The sequence below is a fragment of the Diabrotica virgifera genome, chromosome 9 (assembly GCF_917563875.1).
Source record: "Diabrotica virgifera virgifera chromosome 9, PGI_DIABVI_V3a".
Lineage (NCBI taxonomy): Eukaryota > Metazoa > Arthropoda > Insecta > Coleoptera > Chrysomelidae > Diabrotica > Diabrotica virgifera.
The window spans coordinates 25,803,289-25,820,060 of record NC_065451.1 but is presented as its reverse complement, the minus strand read 5'-3'; the positions used below and the strand labels follow the sequence as shown (position 1 = coordinate 25,820,060).

Below are 16,772 nucleotides of genomic sequence, written 5' to 3'. Positions count from 1 at the left end.
TGGTCCCATATAAGTCAAAAACGTTATTTACAACTTTGGGATAATATTTATTGATACAAACATGTTTTTCAACAACAGAAAAATCAAATAATGTAAAACAACCAATAAAAAAAGGTATTTAAGTTCTATGTAATTCATTAAAACAACCTATACATGGAAAAGGTTCCTTGTCACAGCTTTTGCAAAAGGTGTCTACCTTTTCAGTTTTGTTCTTGGTCTTGTTGTTAATGGTTGGCTCATGGATTTAGAAAATATAGTCGGCAGCGAACCTGTTAATCTACTTTCATTTAATTTCTAAAATCAAAACAGAACTTTTCCTTTTATTTTAAGAAACATTTGCTTTTAGGTACTTATTTATCTGTGGTACATTGGACATCAGACTTGCAGTTTTAGAGATGTTGGAGATCGTTTTAATATAACAATCAGCTCTGTCCATAGAATTATTCATCACATGACCCTAATGGGTTTCCAGATGTAATAGGCGCAATTGATGGTAGCCACGTAAAAATCGACAAACCAGAAAATGACCCAGAGTCATATATAAATAGAAAAGGATTCTACTCAATTCAGGTAGGTGATTTGACCCCAGGAAATTTTTAGACATGCATATTTAATTTCTTTTACTAGCAGATATTTAATTTCTTTTATTAGGTAGTATTTACTATCTAATAATATATCGATGGCTTAATGTGAAAATCTAGTATAGTATTTTTACTACAAAAACGTTATTACGTAGGTCAAAATTTTTGACATAAGAGAACTGTCAAAACATTAGAATGTGACTTTTAATTATTGCCATGTTTATAATAAACATGGCAATAATGAAAAGTCACATTCTAATGTTTTGACAGTTCTCTTACGTATAAACATGGCAATAATTAAAAGTCACATTCTAATGTTTTGACAGTTCTCTTACGTCAACAATTTTGACCTACGTAATAACGTTTTTGTAGTAAAAATACTATATCTCATTTTTTTGAAAAATGACATTTTGGTGTTTTTAGTTTGAAAACCTTACAAACTGTGATTTACAACTGTTAGAAAAAATCCAAATACACTAGACTATTTTCTACAGCCGAAAAAAGAAACCGCATAATATATCAATTGCTCTCTTGATTTAGTGTGAATACCACATATATTTATAACCAAGAATTGGGTACTTAATTTGGAGTGTTTGATTGAGAAATTCGAATTGCAGAAATGTTTTTTGTGAACAACAAAAGGTAGTGCGGCATATAGAAACATTTTATGAACCTTGTATATCAAGATATACGAGGTTATCATAGTTACTTGACCAAAGGCTATATATACTGCAAGGATATTTACGTGTTTTTCATAGTTTGTATTTTGTATTTCCAATTTAGTAGCAACATAACACCTTTAGCTCTGTGCCAATATCAGATATTAATTTGTCTCAATGTGCTCGAATTAAAAATAGGTAACGTAATTTTTGTTTTTAGGTTATATTATGCAGAAAATAGTTTTTTGCCTCTCCTGTAAAATTGTAATTTAATGAGATACGAGGTTTTCACACTAAACCATCGATATGACATTGTATAAAAGCACAATATGTAATTATTGTTTTTTAATTTATTTTTTATTATAGATGCAACTTGTATGTGATCACAGAAGAAAAATAACGGACATATTTATAGGATATCCGGGTTCAGTCCATGACAGCAGAGTGTTTCGAAACTCTCCATTGCACACGAACCTAGAGGAAAGATGTGGAAGATATTTTCTTCTAGGAGACAGTGGCTACCCTTTACAGGCCAATTTGTTAACTCCTTATAAGGATAGAGGGAACTTAACAAGACGTCAACGGAACTATAATTTAAAGCTGGCAAAAAATCGTTATGTGGTTGAACATTGCTTTGGCATATTAAAACAAAAATTTAGACAAATGTATCATGTTAAGTTAAGAAATATAAGATTAATATGCAATATGATTAGAGCTGCATGTGTACTACATAATATTGCCATTGATGATAATATTTTCAATATAGAACCACTTAATCAAAATCCTCCAGAACAACTACATGAAATTAATGACGACGATGATAATGTAGATGACGTAGGAGTTCGTGCCATTAGGGATAGGGTGGCAAATACTTTACAATTGTAAATTTTTTGATAAATAAATATATGTTTTTCAGTGATGTTCGATTTTATTTTAACAATAATTATTACAAATACCTATATGTGTATAAGGTATTTTAACGACAGTTAAGTCAAAATCTACAACTTTTCAGGAAAGCACAAAAACTTTGCTGCTTAGTATATGTTTTTTCTTTTTCTTCTTTCTTTGAAAAATGTTTGGCATTTTTTTTAAGTAATAAATAAATAATGAGAAAGAAAACAAGTACTAAGCTACAAAGCTATTTCGTTCTCCTGAAAAGTTGTACCAGCTAGTGCTGTTTCCCTTCTGTCAATCTGGATCTCTACTTTTTACAATCTTCCTAGTTCTGTCTTCCAATCGTTTCTTTGACATTGCTTCGTCAACCTCATTTTTCCATGGTCTTCTCAGTTGTCATCTCCTTGTTCTGTTGTGCTCCAATCTGCAACCTTGTTTATCCATGTACTTTCTGTTCTGTTGCCATACCATTTTAGTCTTCTGCACTCTTATTCTTCTCCTCATCTCTTCATTTGTTATTCTGTCTCTTCTGATCAGACCACAGCATTTTCTTCCGTATTCCATTTTGGTTGCCAGAATGATCCCTTGGTTTTTTTGTTTATGGCCCAAATTTCTGCTGCATACATTAAGATACTTCATACTATTGTTTGGTATATCATTTTTTTTGTTTTTCTTTTGACGTTTTTATTCCAAATTACACTATGGGGTTCCATTTTTCATCACTTTTAGACATTATAACACCCAAATATTTAAAATTCTTTCTTTTTATTTCTATTTCCATAAGAATAGCAGAAATGATGTTTGGTGAAGATCAACTGAAGAAAAGTGTATGAACTAATCGTACAAGTATGGGTATGTGAAATAGAAATAATGCCAAAGGATTGGTCAAGGCCCACATATGAAGCTGCCTAAAAAATGAGACAAACTGATGAAGTGTGACAACTAAAGAGTATAGCTTATTATGAAAGTAAAGTTCCTCTGCATGTGTTGTTTGTGGATTTTTGACAAACATATGATAGAGTCAAAATGTATCAAGCAATGGCACATTTGGATATAACAAAAAAAAAATGATCAGGCTAGTAAAACTAACACTAAATAATTCTGCCTATGAAATTGCTTGGCACTGTGACATTTCAGATCAATTTTCGGTTGCAAAAGCCTTGAGACAGGAAGATCGTTTATCCACATTATTCAACTGTGTTAAAAACGCAGCATGAAGATGAAAGAAACAATCAAGAAGAATGAAATATGATCATGCAAGGGACAGAAAAAACAAAAAAGAAGACTACTGTGAGGTCTGTAAGTGGTTAAAACTATAGTTTTAAAAGGGGGCTACTATACCTGGGTGTAGTATTCGATGAAAATTAAAAAAAGAGAAATGTGAGCTTGATGCCAGAATAGGAAAAGGTAAAAAATTAGGTATTTTACGAACCCTAATAAACTAAAAATAAGTTTCTAGATGAGGCAAACACCGAATATATACAACAGTAACCTTAAATGCCTGTGAGGTATGACCATTAAACAAAAGGAGAACGTTACTGTGGAAAGATAGGAAATGAAAATATTCACATATTCAGAAGACAGGTGGGAGAATTCAAATAACAAACGAACTACCATCTCCTGGTTCGTCAAGTCACAAAGAATCAGATGGTTGGGACATGTAGAAAGAATGGCAGGAACAGAATGCCTCAACTAGCTATGACTAGAAAACTAATTGGTCCGAAAAGAGGAGGTAGAACCAGGTGGCATAGGCGTAACCAGGATGATCCTAAGGGGGGGGTTACAACTACTGGAAGGTCTCTGAGGGCTATGGTGTTACGCTTATAGAGCTCAAAGTACATCCCAATGGGGGGGGGGGTTACAACCCCCAAAACCCCCCCTGGTTACGCCTATGCCAGGTGGATTCATAAAGTAGAGGAAGATGATAAACATGTGCATGTGCATACAAGTAAATTAATAAGAATAGGACAAATGTGTTTCTCTAAGTAAAAATTTGTCCTCATGAATAAAACACCATTGCAAGTAAAATATAATTTGTAATTAAAAGAAAATTAATAGCTTAAAATACCTAAGTTATACATATTATACCCTATTCCACGAATATACGCCTGTGGGCCTGTGTTGGATTATTTCGACAACGAATATTTTATTGTGCAAAATATGAAGAACGAAAATAAATTGCAAATTACATTGCTGTTTAATGGAATAATTATTAGAGCCATTTACTTTCGTACTTCTTATGTTGCACACTGAAATATTCGTTGTCGCGATAATTCAAAACAGGCGTATGCTGGTGGAATGAACCATACCATTATTTTTATATTGATAGTTGGTCAAGTCAATAGGAAAATGTGTTTGATTCAAATTGAGACCATCACCAGATGTCCCCACAATTTCTGTCAGGTTCGCAACGTCAAAATGCATAGACACCAAGTTGGATACGATCCTAGTCATAACACCCCAACTCGCATACATATTAAGAAAAATAAATATATATGGAAGAACATATTTAGAAATTGAATTAATGATGCCATGCTATTATAATATAATGTATAGTAGCATGACATCATTAATTCAATTTCTAAATATCGATACATTTTTGGCTAATCATGTTTTTCCATTAAACTAACGCTATTATTGTTTAGAAGGTACTGCCAAAGTGTAGTAAGCCTATACATATTGTGTTCAGGCTTACTACACTTTGGCAGTACCTTCTAAACAATAATAGCGTTAGTTTAATGGAAAAACATGATTCGTCAAAAATATGACTTACGTTACTTTGCCAAAATAAAACTAAATAATAATATAAGTAACGAAAATTTCTGACGTAAGAGAACTGTCAAAACATTAGAATGTGACTTTTTATTACTGCCATGTTTATTATAAACATGGCAATAATGAAAAGTCACATTCTAATGTTTTGACAGTTCTCTTACGTCAAAAATTTTGACCTACGTATTATCGCTTTTGTAGTAAAAATACTATATTACCTCCGATTTCGTTGAACCTCCATCGATGTGCATGAAAATTGGTGAGTGGTTGGAGGATATCTCAAGGAACAAAGGTGACATGGTGTCAACTTGCGCTTTTACCCTGTGGGTGAAAATTATTTTATTAAAAATATCCCCAAAATTAGATAGTGGGACAAATTCTAAGCAAAATTTGACATAAAGTTATTAAAATAAATCAAAACTTTTTGAGTTATTAAAGATCAAAGATTTTAATTTTTCGTGAGAACAATGCATTTTTAACCGATTTTTCATAAATAACTCAAAAACTATAAGATTTTACCAAAAAGTTATTATTACCAAAATTGAAGCTAATAAAAAATGAAATAAACTCCTTAGTGGAAAATCCTTTTAATGTTAACTAAAAGTGAGTTATAATAGGTAATTGAATGTATATTTTTTTCGGTGAGTACCCAAATGTAAGTACCTATTCAAGATTAAATAACAGGAAAATGATGCATTTTATTCTTCTTCTTATGCAATCCACTAATGGATGTTCGCGATCACGTTTGACCATTTTTCTCTATCCCTTGCAGTATGTATTAGGTCTCCTATGTTTTTTAGTCCTGTCCATTGTTTGACATTACGGAGCCATGACATTTTCTTCCTGCCCACTTCCCTTCTTCCTTCGATCTTTCCTTCAATTAAGGTTTGCAGAAACTGATATCTTTCATTTCTAATTATGTGTCCCAGGTATGCCGTTTTTCTCTATTTAATTGTGCACATCAGTTGTCGTTCTGTACCAATTTTTCTCAGGATTTCTTCATTTGTTATTCTTGCGGTCCAGAGAACTTTAAGGTTTCGTCGATAGATCCACATCTCAAATGCCTCTAGCTTATTCATTGTGTTTATTTTTAAAGTCCATCCTTCCATGCCATATAGGAGCACCGACCATATATAGCATTTTGTGAATCTTAATCTTAGGTTTAGGTCAAAGTCAGACTTCGTAAAGACGTTTCTGAATTTCATGAATGCACTTCTGGCTCTTTCTATCCGACATTTAATTTCCATATCCGACATCCAGTCTTCACATAGCCAGGTTCCCAGGTACTTAAACTTTCTTACGCGCTCTACATCTTGGTTGTTATATGCTAGTCTTGCATTTTGATGTTGACATAATTGACGGCTGATTATAAGGAACTTCGTCTTTTTTATGTTGATGCTAAGTCCCATGTTCTCTATACATATTGTGTTCAGGCTTACTACACTTTGGCAGTACCTTCTAAACAATAATAGCGTTAGTTTAATGGAAAAACATGATTCGCCAAAAATATGACTTACGTTACTTTGCCAAAATAAAACTAAATAATAATATAAGTAACGAAAAGAATTATTAAAAATTACATCTTTTTCAGGCATTCAGAGCATTTTCTCTCTTTAAGTTCTTTCAACTTCTCCCTCTGAATTTTGATTTTCTCTTGTTCGAGTTCAATTCGTTTGTTATAATATGCCTTTCGATCTATTTGCATTTGTTGCATTATTGCAATTCTCGTTACACCTGTTTTCTTATGCCTACCTGCAGGGCCGCGTTTAGGTCAATTGACGCCCTAGACAATTCTCTAGTAGCCGCCCTTAAAACGTGTACCTACCATTTTTGCAAAAAAAATTGCAGCAATTTTTATTTAAATAAGAATACACTAAAAATGGATTTAAACTACGATGTTTATATACCTATCATAGAAAAAATCGTCACTCCAGTCTTCAGTTCGATCACATCAGAGAATTCTTTTCAAAAAAAGACTTTTTTCTTAACAAAATCGACAAATTGTTAACACTTTCTTGAAACATATAGCTCAAGGAACAAAGGTGATATAATGTCAACTTGCGCTTTTACCGTGGTGGTGGATGCCACCCCTTCTCAGGGGTGAAAATTATTATTTTTTAGATAATACCATAAATCGATAGAGAGACAAATTCTAAGCAAAATTTGTTATATAAAGTTATTATAAATCAATACTTTTTGACAGGCCCGCCGTAAGCGGGCGTGCAAGGCGTGCACCGCACAAGGGCGCCATGTCCTGGGGGGCGCCAAATCAGAAATCAAACAAATATGTATAACAATTAACGACAGAGAGCAAAATTACTACTTTTCTTTTTACATCAAATCTTGTATATTTCTTTTATATACTAAATATAGAGTCAGAGGAATTACTAACTGGAAATATAATCCCTTATTTACAAAAGTCTGTCGATGTAAGTTATTAGTCCGATTTCATTCCAGCTGAATATGCACGTTTGAACATAAAAATATAACTATGTATTCAGAACCAGCGATATAAACAAAAGAGCAAGCACTTAACTTTATCTTAATGTATACCTACTCATATTTGTTTAGGTAATAAATTTCGAGAACTTTGGGAATATTATATTTCATTTACTATGAAACACTTTTTTATCGCTTTATTAATTGATGCTGAGCTTGTCTTTTTGTCCCTAAACTGTTTTTCTGTTAGGTCATTCATTTTCATTATTTGAGTGGCTTCGTGATTACTATTACTTCCACCAAGTAAGCATCAAGTTAATGTATTACGATTACGATACGAATACGGAATGAGAGTGTAAATTATAAATTTCTAAAAAAGACAAAATTCTTTGTGATTGTGAATTGAGTGATTGTGTTAAAGCAGCTGAAGCTTCATTCATCGATCAAAGATCAAACTGAAGGATCTTACAGTGGTCAGTGGTAAGGTAAGCGTTTTATAAAATCACTAATGTAGTTTTAAAATTTTTTATTAGGTCAAAAATGTAATACTTTACACCCCTCAATTACATTAACCGAAATAAAATCCATTTTGATAAAGCAAATTATTCGCGAAGTTAAAACTAAAGCAAATTTATTAAATTTTAAAGCTGTTTTTCTTTTTATCGTTTAAATCGTTTTGATCAAAAACATTTTTTAATAATAAAATTATTGAGTTATTTTATTTTTCAAATTTTAATTATAAAAAAATTGGCACTTTTTTCAATGTACATATTTTCAAAACAAGCAAACATTTAAATAATTTTATAACAATTTGTACTATTTAAGAATATAATATTAGTCCATTCACTCACGGTAAAATATTGCAAAACCTCACAATTTCGAATCATAGATATATAGACAAGGCGAAAACGGCGGGTTCGAAGGGAAAAATATTCCCATGAGATTTTTTTTCATAATCACATTCGTGAGACATCCCAGAATAAGGTTCAAGAAGTCGCCCATGTGAAAAGTGGGCCAATTTTTTTTAACAATTTTTTTTTTTATCAAATTTCAAGAATCAATATTTTTGGCCTGAACAATTTTTTCTTTAATTTTTTGGACCATTCTGGACAAAAAAGTCTCTTATAATTTTTCTCTAAAGTTGATCGTTTTCGACTTATAAGCAATTTAAAATTGAAAAAAAAAACGAAAAATGGCGATTTTCAAGGCTTAATAACTCGGTTAAAAGTTATTATTATGAAAGTCAATATATGACTAAATCAAAGTTTAAAGCCCCCCCTACAAGATCCTGAAGAAATTTTTGTCATTATTTTATTACTAAGCTGTTATTTTTAAGAAATAATAATAAGCGCCATGCACGTGTGCGGGGCTGTAAATGCTGAGTGCGAGAGAGAAGCCATTCCAGCAGTCCAATTGTGCATCTTACTCGCACTCACATTTACAGCAGCGTCAATACGATCTAACCACTCATTGTTATTAATTAAAAATAACAGCTTATAGTAAATTAATGACACAGATTTCTTCAGGATCATGTAGCGGCGACTTTAAACTTTGATTTAGTCACTTTCTGACTTTCAAAATAATAATTTTTGACCGAGTTATTAAGTCTTAAAAATGGCCATTTTCGCGTTTTTCAAATTTTAACTTGCTTATAACTCGAAAAAGATCAACTTTAGAGAAAAATTATAAGAGACCTTTTTTGTCCAGAATGGTCCAAAAAACCTAAAAAAAATTAGTCCGGGCCAAAAATATTGATTTTTTGCAATTTGATTAAAAAAAAATTGTTAAAAAAAATTGGCCCACTTTTCTCGTGGGCGACTTGTTGAACCTTATTCTGGGACGTCTCACGAATGTGATTATGCAAAAATATCTCATGGGAATATTTTTCCCAACGAACCCGCCGTTTCCGCCTTGTCTAATAGTCCAGACAAATAAGATTTTTCTCGTGACACATCCCCCTCCAGGCCGAAACCAAATTTTTTGAGTAGTATGGACATCAACATTATTAACCTATATGTTTCCTGCAGCTGATTTTGATGATATACATAGTTATAAACAAATGAAGATCAAAAAACGCTAAATTCTCGCTTTTTCGTCTATTACCAAAAATTTAAGCACTTTAAACAAATTTGAGAGTAAGAAACTCATAAATCGTATAAAAAACTTCAATATGGCGTTCGCTGAATATGTCTATCCTTATTGGTTGCTTAGAAAATTGCAAAATAAATCATAAATTTTCAGTTATAAATATTCATAACTTATGTAAAAATTAACTTAGAACCATCTTATTACACGGAATGTTGATACTTCTTGTCTCTTGTTATTTAAAGTTATTTAATTTGTTTTTCCCAAATTCATTTTTTTGCAACACTACAAGTCAGAAAATTATGAGGCTACAATAATACTTCGGACAGTTTATGAAAGAAGAACATTTACCTATACTATTACCTTGATTTAAAATAAATGACAAAATAATTTTAAACAGTGTTAAATTATTTTGCAAAAACATGTCGATTTTTTGCTTACTTATAAACAATTAGACTAACTTTTTAACCGCTACCCGTAGAAAAATTATTTTTTCATATTTAGAAAGACTGAATTTTTATACACATTTAGAAAGAAAAACAACTGTCCTAGGACAATTAGGGACAAAGTTAGCCCCCCCATTTTTTTAATTTACATGTTTTTGCAAAATAATTTTGGCATATTTATAAATATTTTTTGTATCTTTTTTTAATTAAATTAATACTGTAAATTTTCTTCTTTCATAAACTATCCAAAGTATAACTGTAATTTCATTATTTTCTGACTTACAGTGTTGCAAAAAAAAAATAATTTGGGATAAACAAATTAAATAACTTTTAAACTATTTGACCAATTGCTTTGAAATTTAGGGTATAAATTAAGCACCATAAGTCTCAGCATTCGGTGTAATAAGAAGGTTCTAAGTTAATTTTTTACATAAGTTATGAATATTTATAAAAACTCAAAATTTATGATTTATTTTGCAATTTTCTAAGCAACCAATAGGTAAGGATAGACATATTAAGCGAACGCCATATTGAAATTTTTTATACGGTTTATGAGTTTCTTACTCTCAAACTCGTCCAAAATGCCTATTTTTTTAGTAATAGACGAAAAAAGCGAAAATTTACCGTTTTTTGATCTTCATTTGTTTATAACACTATGTACCTATATCATCAAAATCGGCTGCAGGAAACATATAGGTTATTATTATACATGTCAATACTACTCAAAAAATTTAGTTTCGGCCTGGAGGGGGTTGTGTCACCAACAGGATATTTTTTTCCTTATTTCTCTGAACTAATATTATGGTCCATTTACTCGGTTTTTGCTCCAAATTTTGAAGAACCACTGGGATTGACATGAAATTTGGCATATTGGCATACACATAGCTAACATGTCCAAGAAAAAAGTGATATTGTGCCGATGCGTGATTTTTTTTCTGAAAGTGAGTTTCACGGTTTCACGCCTTCTAGAGGGTGAAAAAACATACCTTCAAAATAAGTCCGTAATTGGATAAAATGGACAGTTCTAAAGAACTTTTGTTTTATGGGCTTTTTTACAAAACAATACTCTTCGAGTTATTTGCGAGTGAATATGTTCATGTTTCAACAAACAAAAATGCGTTTCTATTCAACAGTTCATGGTAAATAACTCAAAAAGTAAGTATATTATCCAAAAAAATATTCTTAGCAAAAATATAGCTTATAAAAAACTTAAAAAAATGGTGTACCTATATATGAAGCCTGTATTGTAGACCTACCAGAAGCAGAGTTGTTGTAGCTAATGAAAAGTAATATCTTATTCGTCAAATTTGTCAAAAAATAAACCACAACTCATTGAAATATTTAATTTGAAATTTGACTGATAACAACCTACTTTTCATTAGCTGTAACTCTGCTTCTACTGGGTCTACAGACTCAGTATATACACCATTTTTTTTCACATTTTTCTAAGCTATATTTTTGGTATGAATATTTTTTCGAAAAAATAATTACTTTTTGAGTTATTTGTGTAAATCCGTCGAAGAACATGTTTTTCTTGTTGAAAAATGAACATTCACTCGCAAATAACTGGAAAAGCTTTTACTTAGAACAAAAGTTGCTTAGAATTAATCAGTTTACCCAATGGCGGACTTATTTTGAACTGATGTTTTTTCACCTCCGAGAAGGGCTGAAAACCCACCTCCAGGGCAAAAGCAACATCGGCACTATATCCCTTTTTTCTTTGACATATTAGCATTGTTAGCTATGTGTGTACCAAATTTCATGTCAATTCAAGCGGCTCTTTAAAACCCACAGCAAAAAGCATAATATGTATGTATGTAAGAAAACTAAGGGTCTTTGTGAAAGTCCAGTCCATATAGTTATAGTTGAAGAGGGGGCGGCATAATTGGAATTGCACGCGGGCGATCAAACTGTTAGCGGCGGCTCTGCTTTTTGAGTTATTCAAGATCAAAGCTTCTATTTTTTCGTAAAAAAATGCATGTTTTAAAGCTGTTTTTCACGTATAACTCAAAAACTAGGTACATATAAGCTTTTACAAAAAAAAGTTATTATGTATTACCAAAATTAAAGATAATAAAAATCTGAATAGACTCCCCACTTAAAGAACTAAACTAATATTAATTCAAAGTGAGTTATGGGTAATTGAATGTATGTATATTTTTTTCGACGAGTATGCAAATCTAAGCATTCAAGCTTAAATAATGGGAAAACAATGCATTTTTTAAAATATACCTCTAAAATATAATTCAACAATTTTGACCGGTTTAGAATTCATATTTTTGAAAAAAAGATATAATTCAAAAAAATCAGAATTTTTAAAATTATCGTAATTTTCATTTTCTTTTGATAATAACTCCAAAAATACTCAGTATACGTAAAAAGTGATATATTTATAACCAAATTTTGGTTTTTTCTGTATCAAATATTTTACCTCTTTACTATTTCTGTAGGATAAAAATAACAGAGATAGACACGTTTAAAGCTTAGATTTTTCTGCGAGAACTATGTAACCGGGGCCATTCAACCTTTTATTTTTAAAAAGTAAGGGGTTTAAAAGATTAAATTCAACGTGGTTTAATAGCCATTAAAATTAACTTTCAAATGTTGTTTAGGCAAACCTGATATCGTAAAAGTTAACGGAGTTATAAAAAAAAAACAATAACTTTTTTGGAAAAATTTTAATAAGGTAGATTTTGAAAAATATTTGGTGCATAAATTTTAATGCTATCAACTTGTTCGGGGGCTCATTTTATAGATATTTCTAAGTACTATGACAAATGTTTAATAAGGTTATGTTATAAAATGCATACCAGAAGAGAATTAAGTATGAAATTAAACAACGAACTAAGAAAGAATACAAAAGTAGAACTAGAACGAGAAGTTAATTTGGATAACACATGGAGAGCCATTGAGGAAACAATGACAGATACAGTTAAAAAAGAATTAGGTTATAAACAAAAAATACAAAAGAAAAGTTGGATGACTGACGAAATCCTGGCAATGTTCGAAGAAAGAAGAAAACATAAAAACCAAGGGAACCGAGACAAATATCGAGAACAACAACAACGCATAAGAAGAGAGATAAGAACGGCAAAAAATAAGTGGCTAAAGAAACAGTGTGAGGAACAGTTACAAACAGTGAGGAACAGTTACAAAAACAACATGATGACCACAACCTACATAAGAATTTTTTCAGGAAAAATCAAAACATTTGGTCTTTAATAACTCAAAAACTATTGATTTATTGGAATAACTTTTTATAAAAAATTTTAATTATAATTTATCCCTCTATCGATTTGTGGTATTATTTTTAATAAAATAATTTCCACCCCCGAGAAGGGGTGGCATCCCCCCCAGGGTAAAAGCGCAAGTTGGCACCATGTCACCTTTGTTTCTTGAGGTATCCTCTACATACTTACCAATTTTCATGAAAATCGATGGAGGTTCAACGAAATCGGAGGTGAAAACCTTCATTGACTCCACTATTTATGTATTTTAATAACGAATCATTAGCTCAAACAAAAATGTATTAAAACAAAATAAAAATCAAATACTGTATTAATGAGATGTATGCAGTTGTTTCTAGTTAAATAAGACCTTCGAGTTTGGAGGGAAATATGTTAATTTTATCCTCAGGTCCGGTTCGACATTCAAACGGTACCTACATTTATTTTTGAGGAAAACCAGTGTTAAAAACCCTGACTCACACTTACAGGTCGTAACAAAAGGAATTAGAAACTTTATCGCTTTCAAAAATATATATTTTATAAAAAAGCCAAAAACCTATCAGTAGTATTTTATCAAATATGTCTTTGAGTGCCTTATCACTACACACGATAGTTCAATTTACTGAGTCAATATCTAAATCCAGAAGTCCTGTCTCGGATTCTTCGTCCATTGTAAATGGATTCCTTATCCATGCTTTGTTGCTGTGGATGGGGGAAAATATTTCTTCAGATCTGCCTCTAGTCCTAGCAGGTGTTCCTTGAAAGTTCTGGAATCTCATCCAGCAATGAATTCAGGTTATACTCTTTTGTGGTTCTCTTAGCTTTGTAAAAGATTTGTAATTTCATGTTTCCGCTCAGCGTGTCCACAAGTTAAGTTTTTTGTTGCAGCTTCCACCTTCTCTTGTCCTTTAAATACAGTCACATTGCTACCTTGTAATGCAGTGGTTCCCAACCTTTTATGTCTGGCGACCCACCTTCTGATGTTTTTTCATATTCGCGACCCATCCAACACCCATGATGATACATATATGTACATTATTCAGCTATTGTAAGAGTCACGCCGCGACCCACCTGAAATCCACCCGCGACCCACTAGTGGGTCGCGACCCACCGGTTGGGAAACGCTGTAATGTCATATTTAAATTGTTCAAGAACTCAAAAATATCACAAAGATAGGCTACCTTGATTAACCAATTGACATCATGAAAACTGTATTTAAATTGAAATATGTATTGCATCACTATCCGTTGGTGGATGTTGTTCTAAGAACATTGAAATTTCTTCCTTCAATTGAATAAGTATTTTTAAAACATTCCCTTTTGATAGCCAAAGCAGGGAATACTCTTGAGTTCAGTGGGCGAGATTTTATGAAGTTTATAAATTTTACACTTTTGCATAGATTCAATTAAAAAGAGTGTCATTTTTTTTGACAGCTAATTCGTCTCTGGGATACTAGAATGCACCCAAACACATTCTGGTGCTACGGCTTTGATCCTCGGAAAAGCCTGGCGTCAATCAGAGCGCGGCCTTAAACAGCAAGATATGAAACGGCGAGGCGACCCGGCATTTTGCTTTCGTGGCCCGGTACCGGGTCGCGACCCACTATTTGGGAAACGCTGGCTTAGATGTTTTAGAAATCGACATCCAGATATCTCGTTGAGAAAGCCAGAACCCTGCAGTCTTGCAAGAGCAACGTCTTTTAACCGAGAAAATGTGAAAACCTTTTTTGATAATTAATCAAATTCCACAAGGAAAAGAAAAAGTTTTCCTGTAGTTGGCTGTATACCATCAATCACAAAATTGGAAAGAAATCCTTTGTAAAAGGTATACATTTTTTTATTAAAAATCCCTTAAAAGGGCTACATCACAACAAAACGTTTTCGATTTTTATAAAAAATCGTCATCAGTGTTCGATCTAAAAATAAGTATAACCGATTTAATGAATATAAAGTTATTATTTAAATTTTGACAAAGGTTAGAGCAAGTTGGTTATACTTACAAACTGGATGCTAGCTGAGCCACAAAAGAAAAATATCTGGGTAAAAACCCTTTACATAAAATATAGATGCCTTAAAAGTGCATACTTCAATAAAAAGGCCTGTGATGGTCACATGGCAAACAGGATAATGCCCTAAGGTAAGGTATACAGGTTTCCCAACACGTGGGATCCAAATTGAGTTGATCACATTTCAATGACTTAATGGCAACTGAATGCGAAATGAGTGATGTTTCTGAAAGGTGTCAAAAGACAGATGGACAACGTGACGTGGAATTTACCCTGTATTACGACAGCCAACTAATTGTTAGTAAAATATTTAATGAAAATTTACATAGTAATAACAAACATCAACAATGTTGTGGCTATAATTACATTTAAGTAAGTACCTTGAATATGTAAGATGAACGTAAAGTATGAAATGATTTTTATAATGAGAAATAGCCAGAATCTATGCAGCCATCTATACATGTTCCTATTCAAATTAAAGTAAGTCCAACTGTGCTGTTGAAAATTTGATTTACTATGAATTAAAAGGAGTGTTTGGTTTAATTGTACCAATGGCAGAGTAAATTAGAGAGTCTGTGGTAAATGGAAGTCTGATATTAAAGTAGTGTTGAAATTAAGATAAGTTGTATGAGTCACAGGAGGAAACTGATATGATATAATGATATGTGAATTAATTGGTTAAGGTACCTGAGTGTTGATATTGGAAGTGAAGAAGAATATCAATTGAACTAATAACCTGGCAAAAGTATGAGGTCCTTTTATGTAACATAAGCATCTAGGACTAAACATGTTTATGAAATAGGGATTTTTTCTATTTTTTATTTTTTATACCAAGTTATCGAGTTGAATTGAAAAGGTTTAAAACTGGATGGATGTATGAAGGTGTATTGGAAAACAAGCAATATGTGTAAAATTAGAAGGTAGTGAATAATTTGTGATTTGATATCATAATTGTTTACTGTAATGAGGTGTGATGAAAAAGGCTGGGCGCCCCAGAAACCAGACCCCACATCCTATGGATAAGAGAGTGGAAGAATTAGTATAAAAACCTTTTATAAATATTTTTCTGAAGTTTAGTTGGACCTATAACGAAAACCTGATCAAATGGCAATAAGTTATGAAATTGGGTGGAAGAGATCAAATAGTGTTAGAGTTGTGACTGGTCGATTTAGTAAAAACTGTGGAAAAAGTTAAAGTAGATTATTTTGGAAGACTAGTAGAAGTTAAGGGATAATGAGTTAATGTTAGAAATGTCATCTGTTAAATAAGTAAATATGGAGGAAAAGTTAATATAAATGAAAAAGAGTTTGGAAACAGCAAAGAAGTTTGGAAATTTAGGTTAAGAAAAAAGTTGACGATGTAAGGGATTGAAGTCACGATTGAAAGACCAATGGCGGTTAACACAGTTAGGGCTACTTTGCTTTTCTCTAATTATTTCCAAGTCCTCGTATAGGTCCAGTCTTAAGAAATTCTTTTGAGGTATGTTGTGTATTAGAGAAACATTTTCCAGAATGTTAAGAGTATGACTGTTTTGTTTTAAATGTTGAGAAAAGGTGGAAGTGTTCTCTCTTTTTGTGTGTTCAAGGGAACGAGATGCTAGTGACCTACAAGTTCTTCCTATGTACGTAGCATCACAGTCAGAGCATTGAAGTTTATAAACCCCA

General features: G+C 32.0%; 1 protein-coding gene across 4 annotated transcripts in view; it reads left to right on the top strand.

The window, feature by feature from the left end:
- The window catches only part of LOC114334257 (uncharacterized), a 233,071-nt gene that overhangs the window by 162,948 nt on the left and 53,351 nt on the right, over positions 1-16,772 (top strand). For 2 of the 4 annotated variants that reach the window (XM_050660942.1, XM_050660941.1), the window contains 2 exons: positions 347-570; positions 1,607-2,159. The exons of the other annotated variants lie outside the window; for them this stretch is intronic. In XM_050660942.1, coding sequence (XP_050516899.1) covers positions 347-478 — 132 coding nt within the window. In that variant the 3' untranslated portion in view covers positions 479-570; positions 1,607-2,159. Of the gene's footprint in view, positions 1-346; positions 571-1,606; positions 2,160-16,772 lie in introns of those variants that run through there. 4 annotated transcript variants of the gene reach the window in all.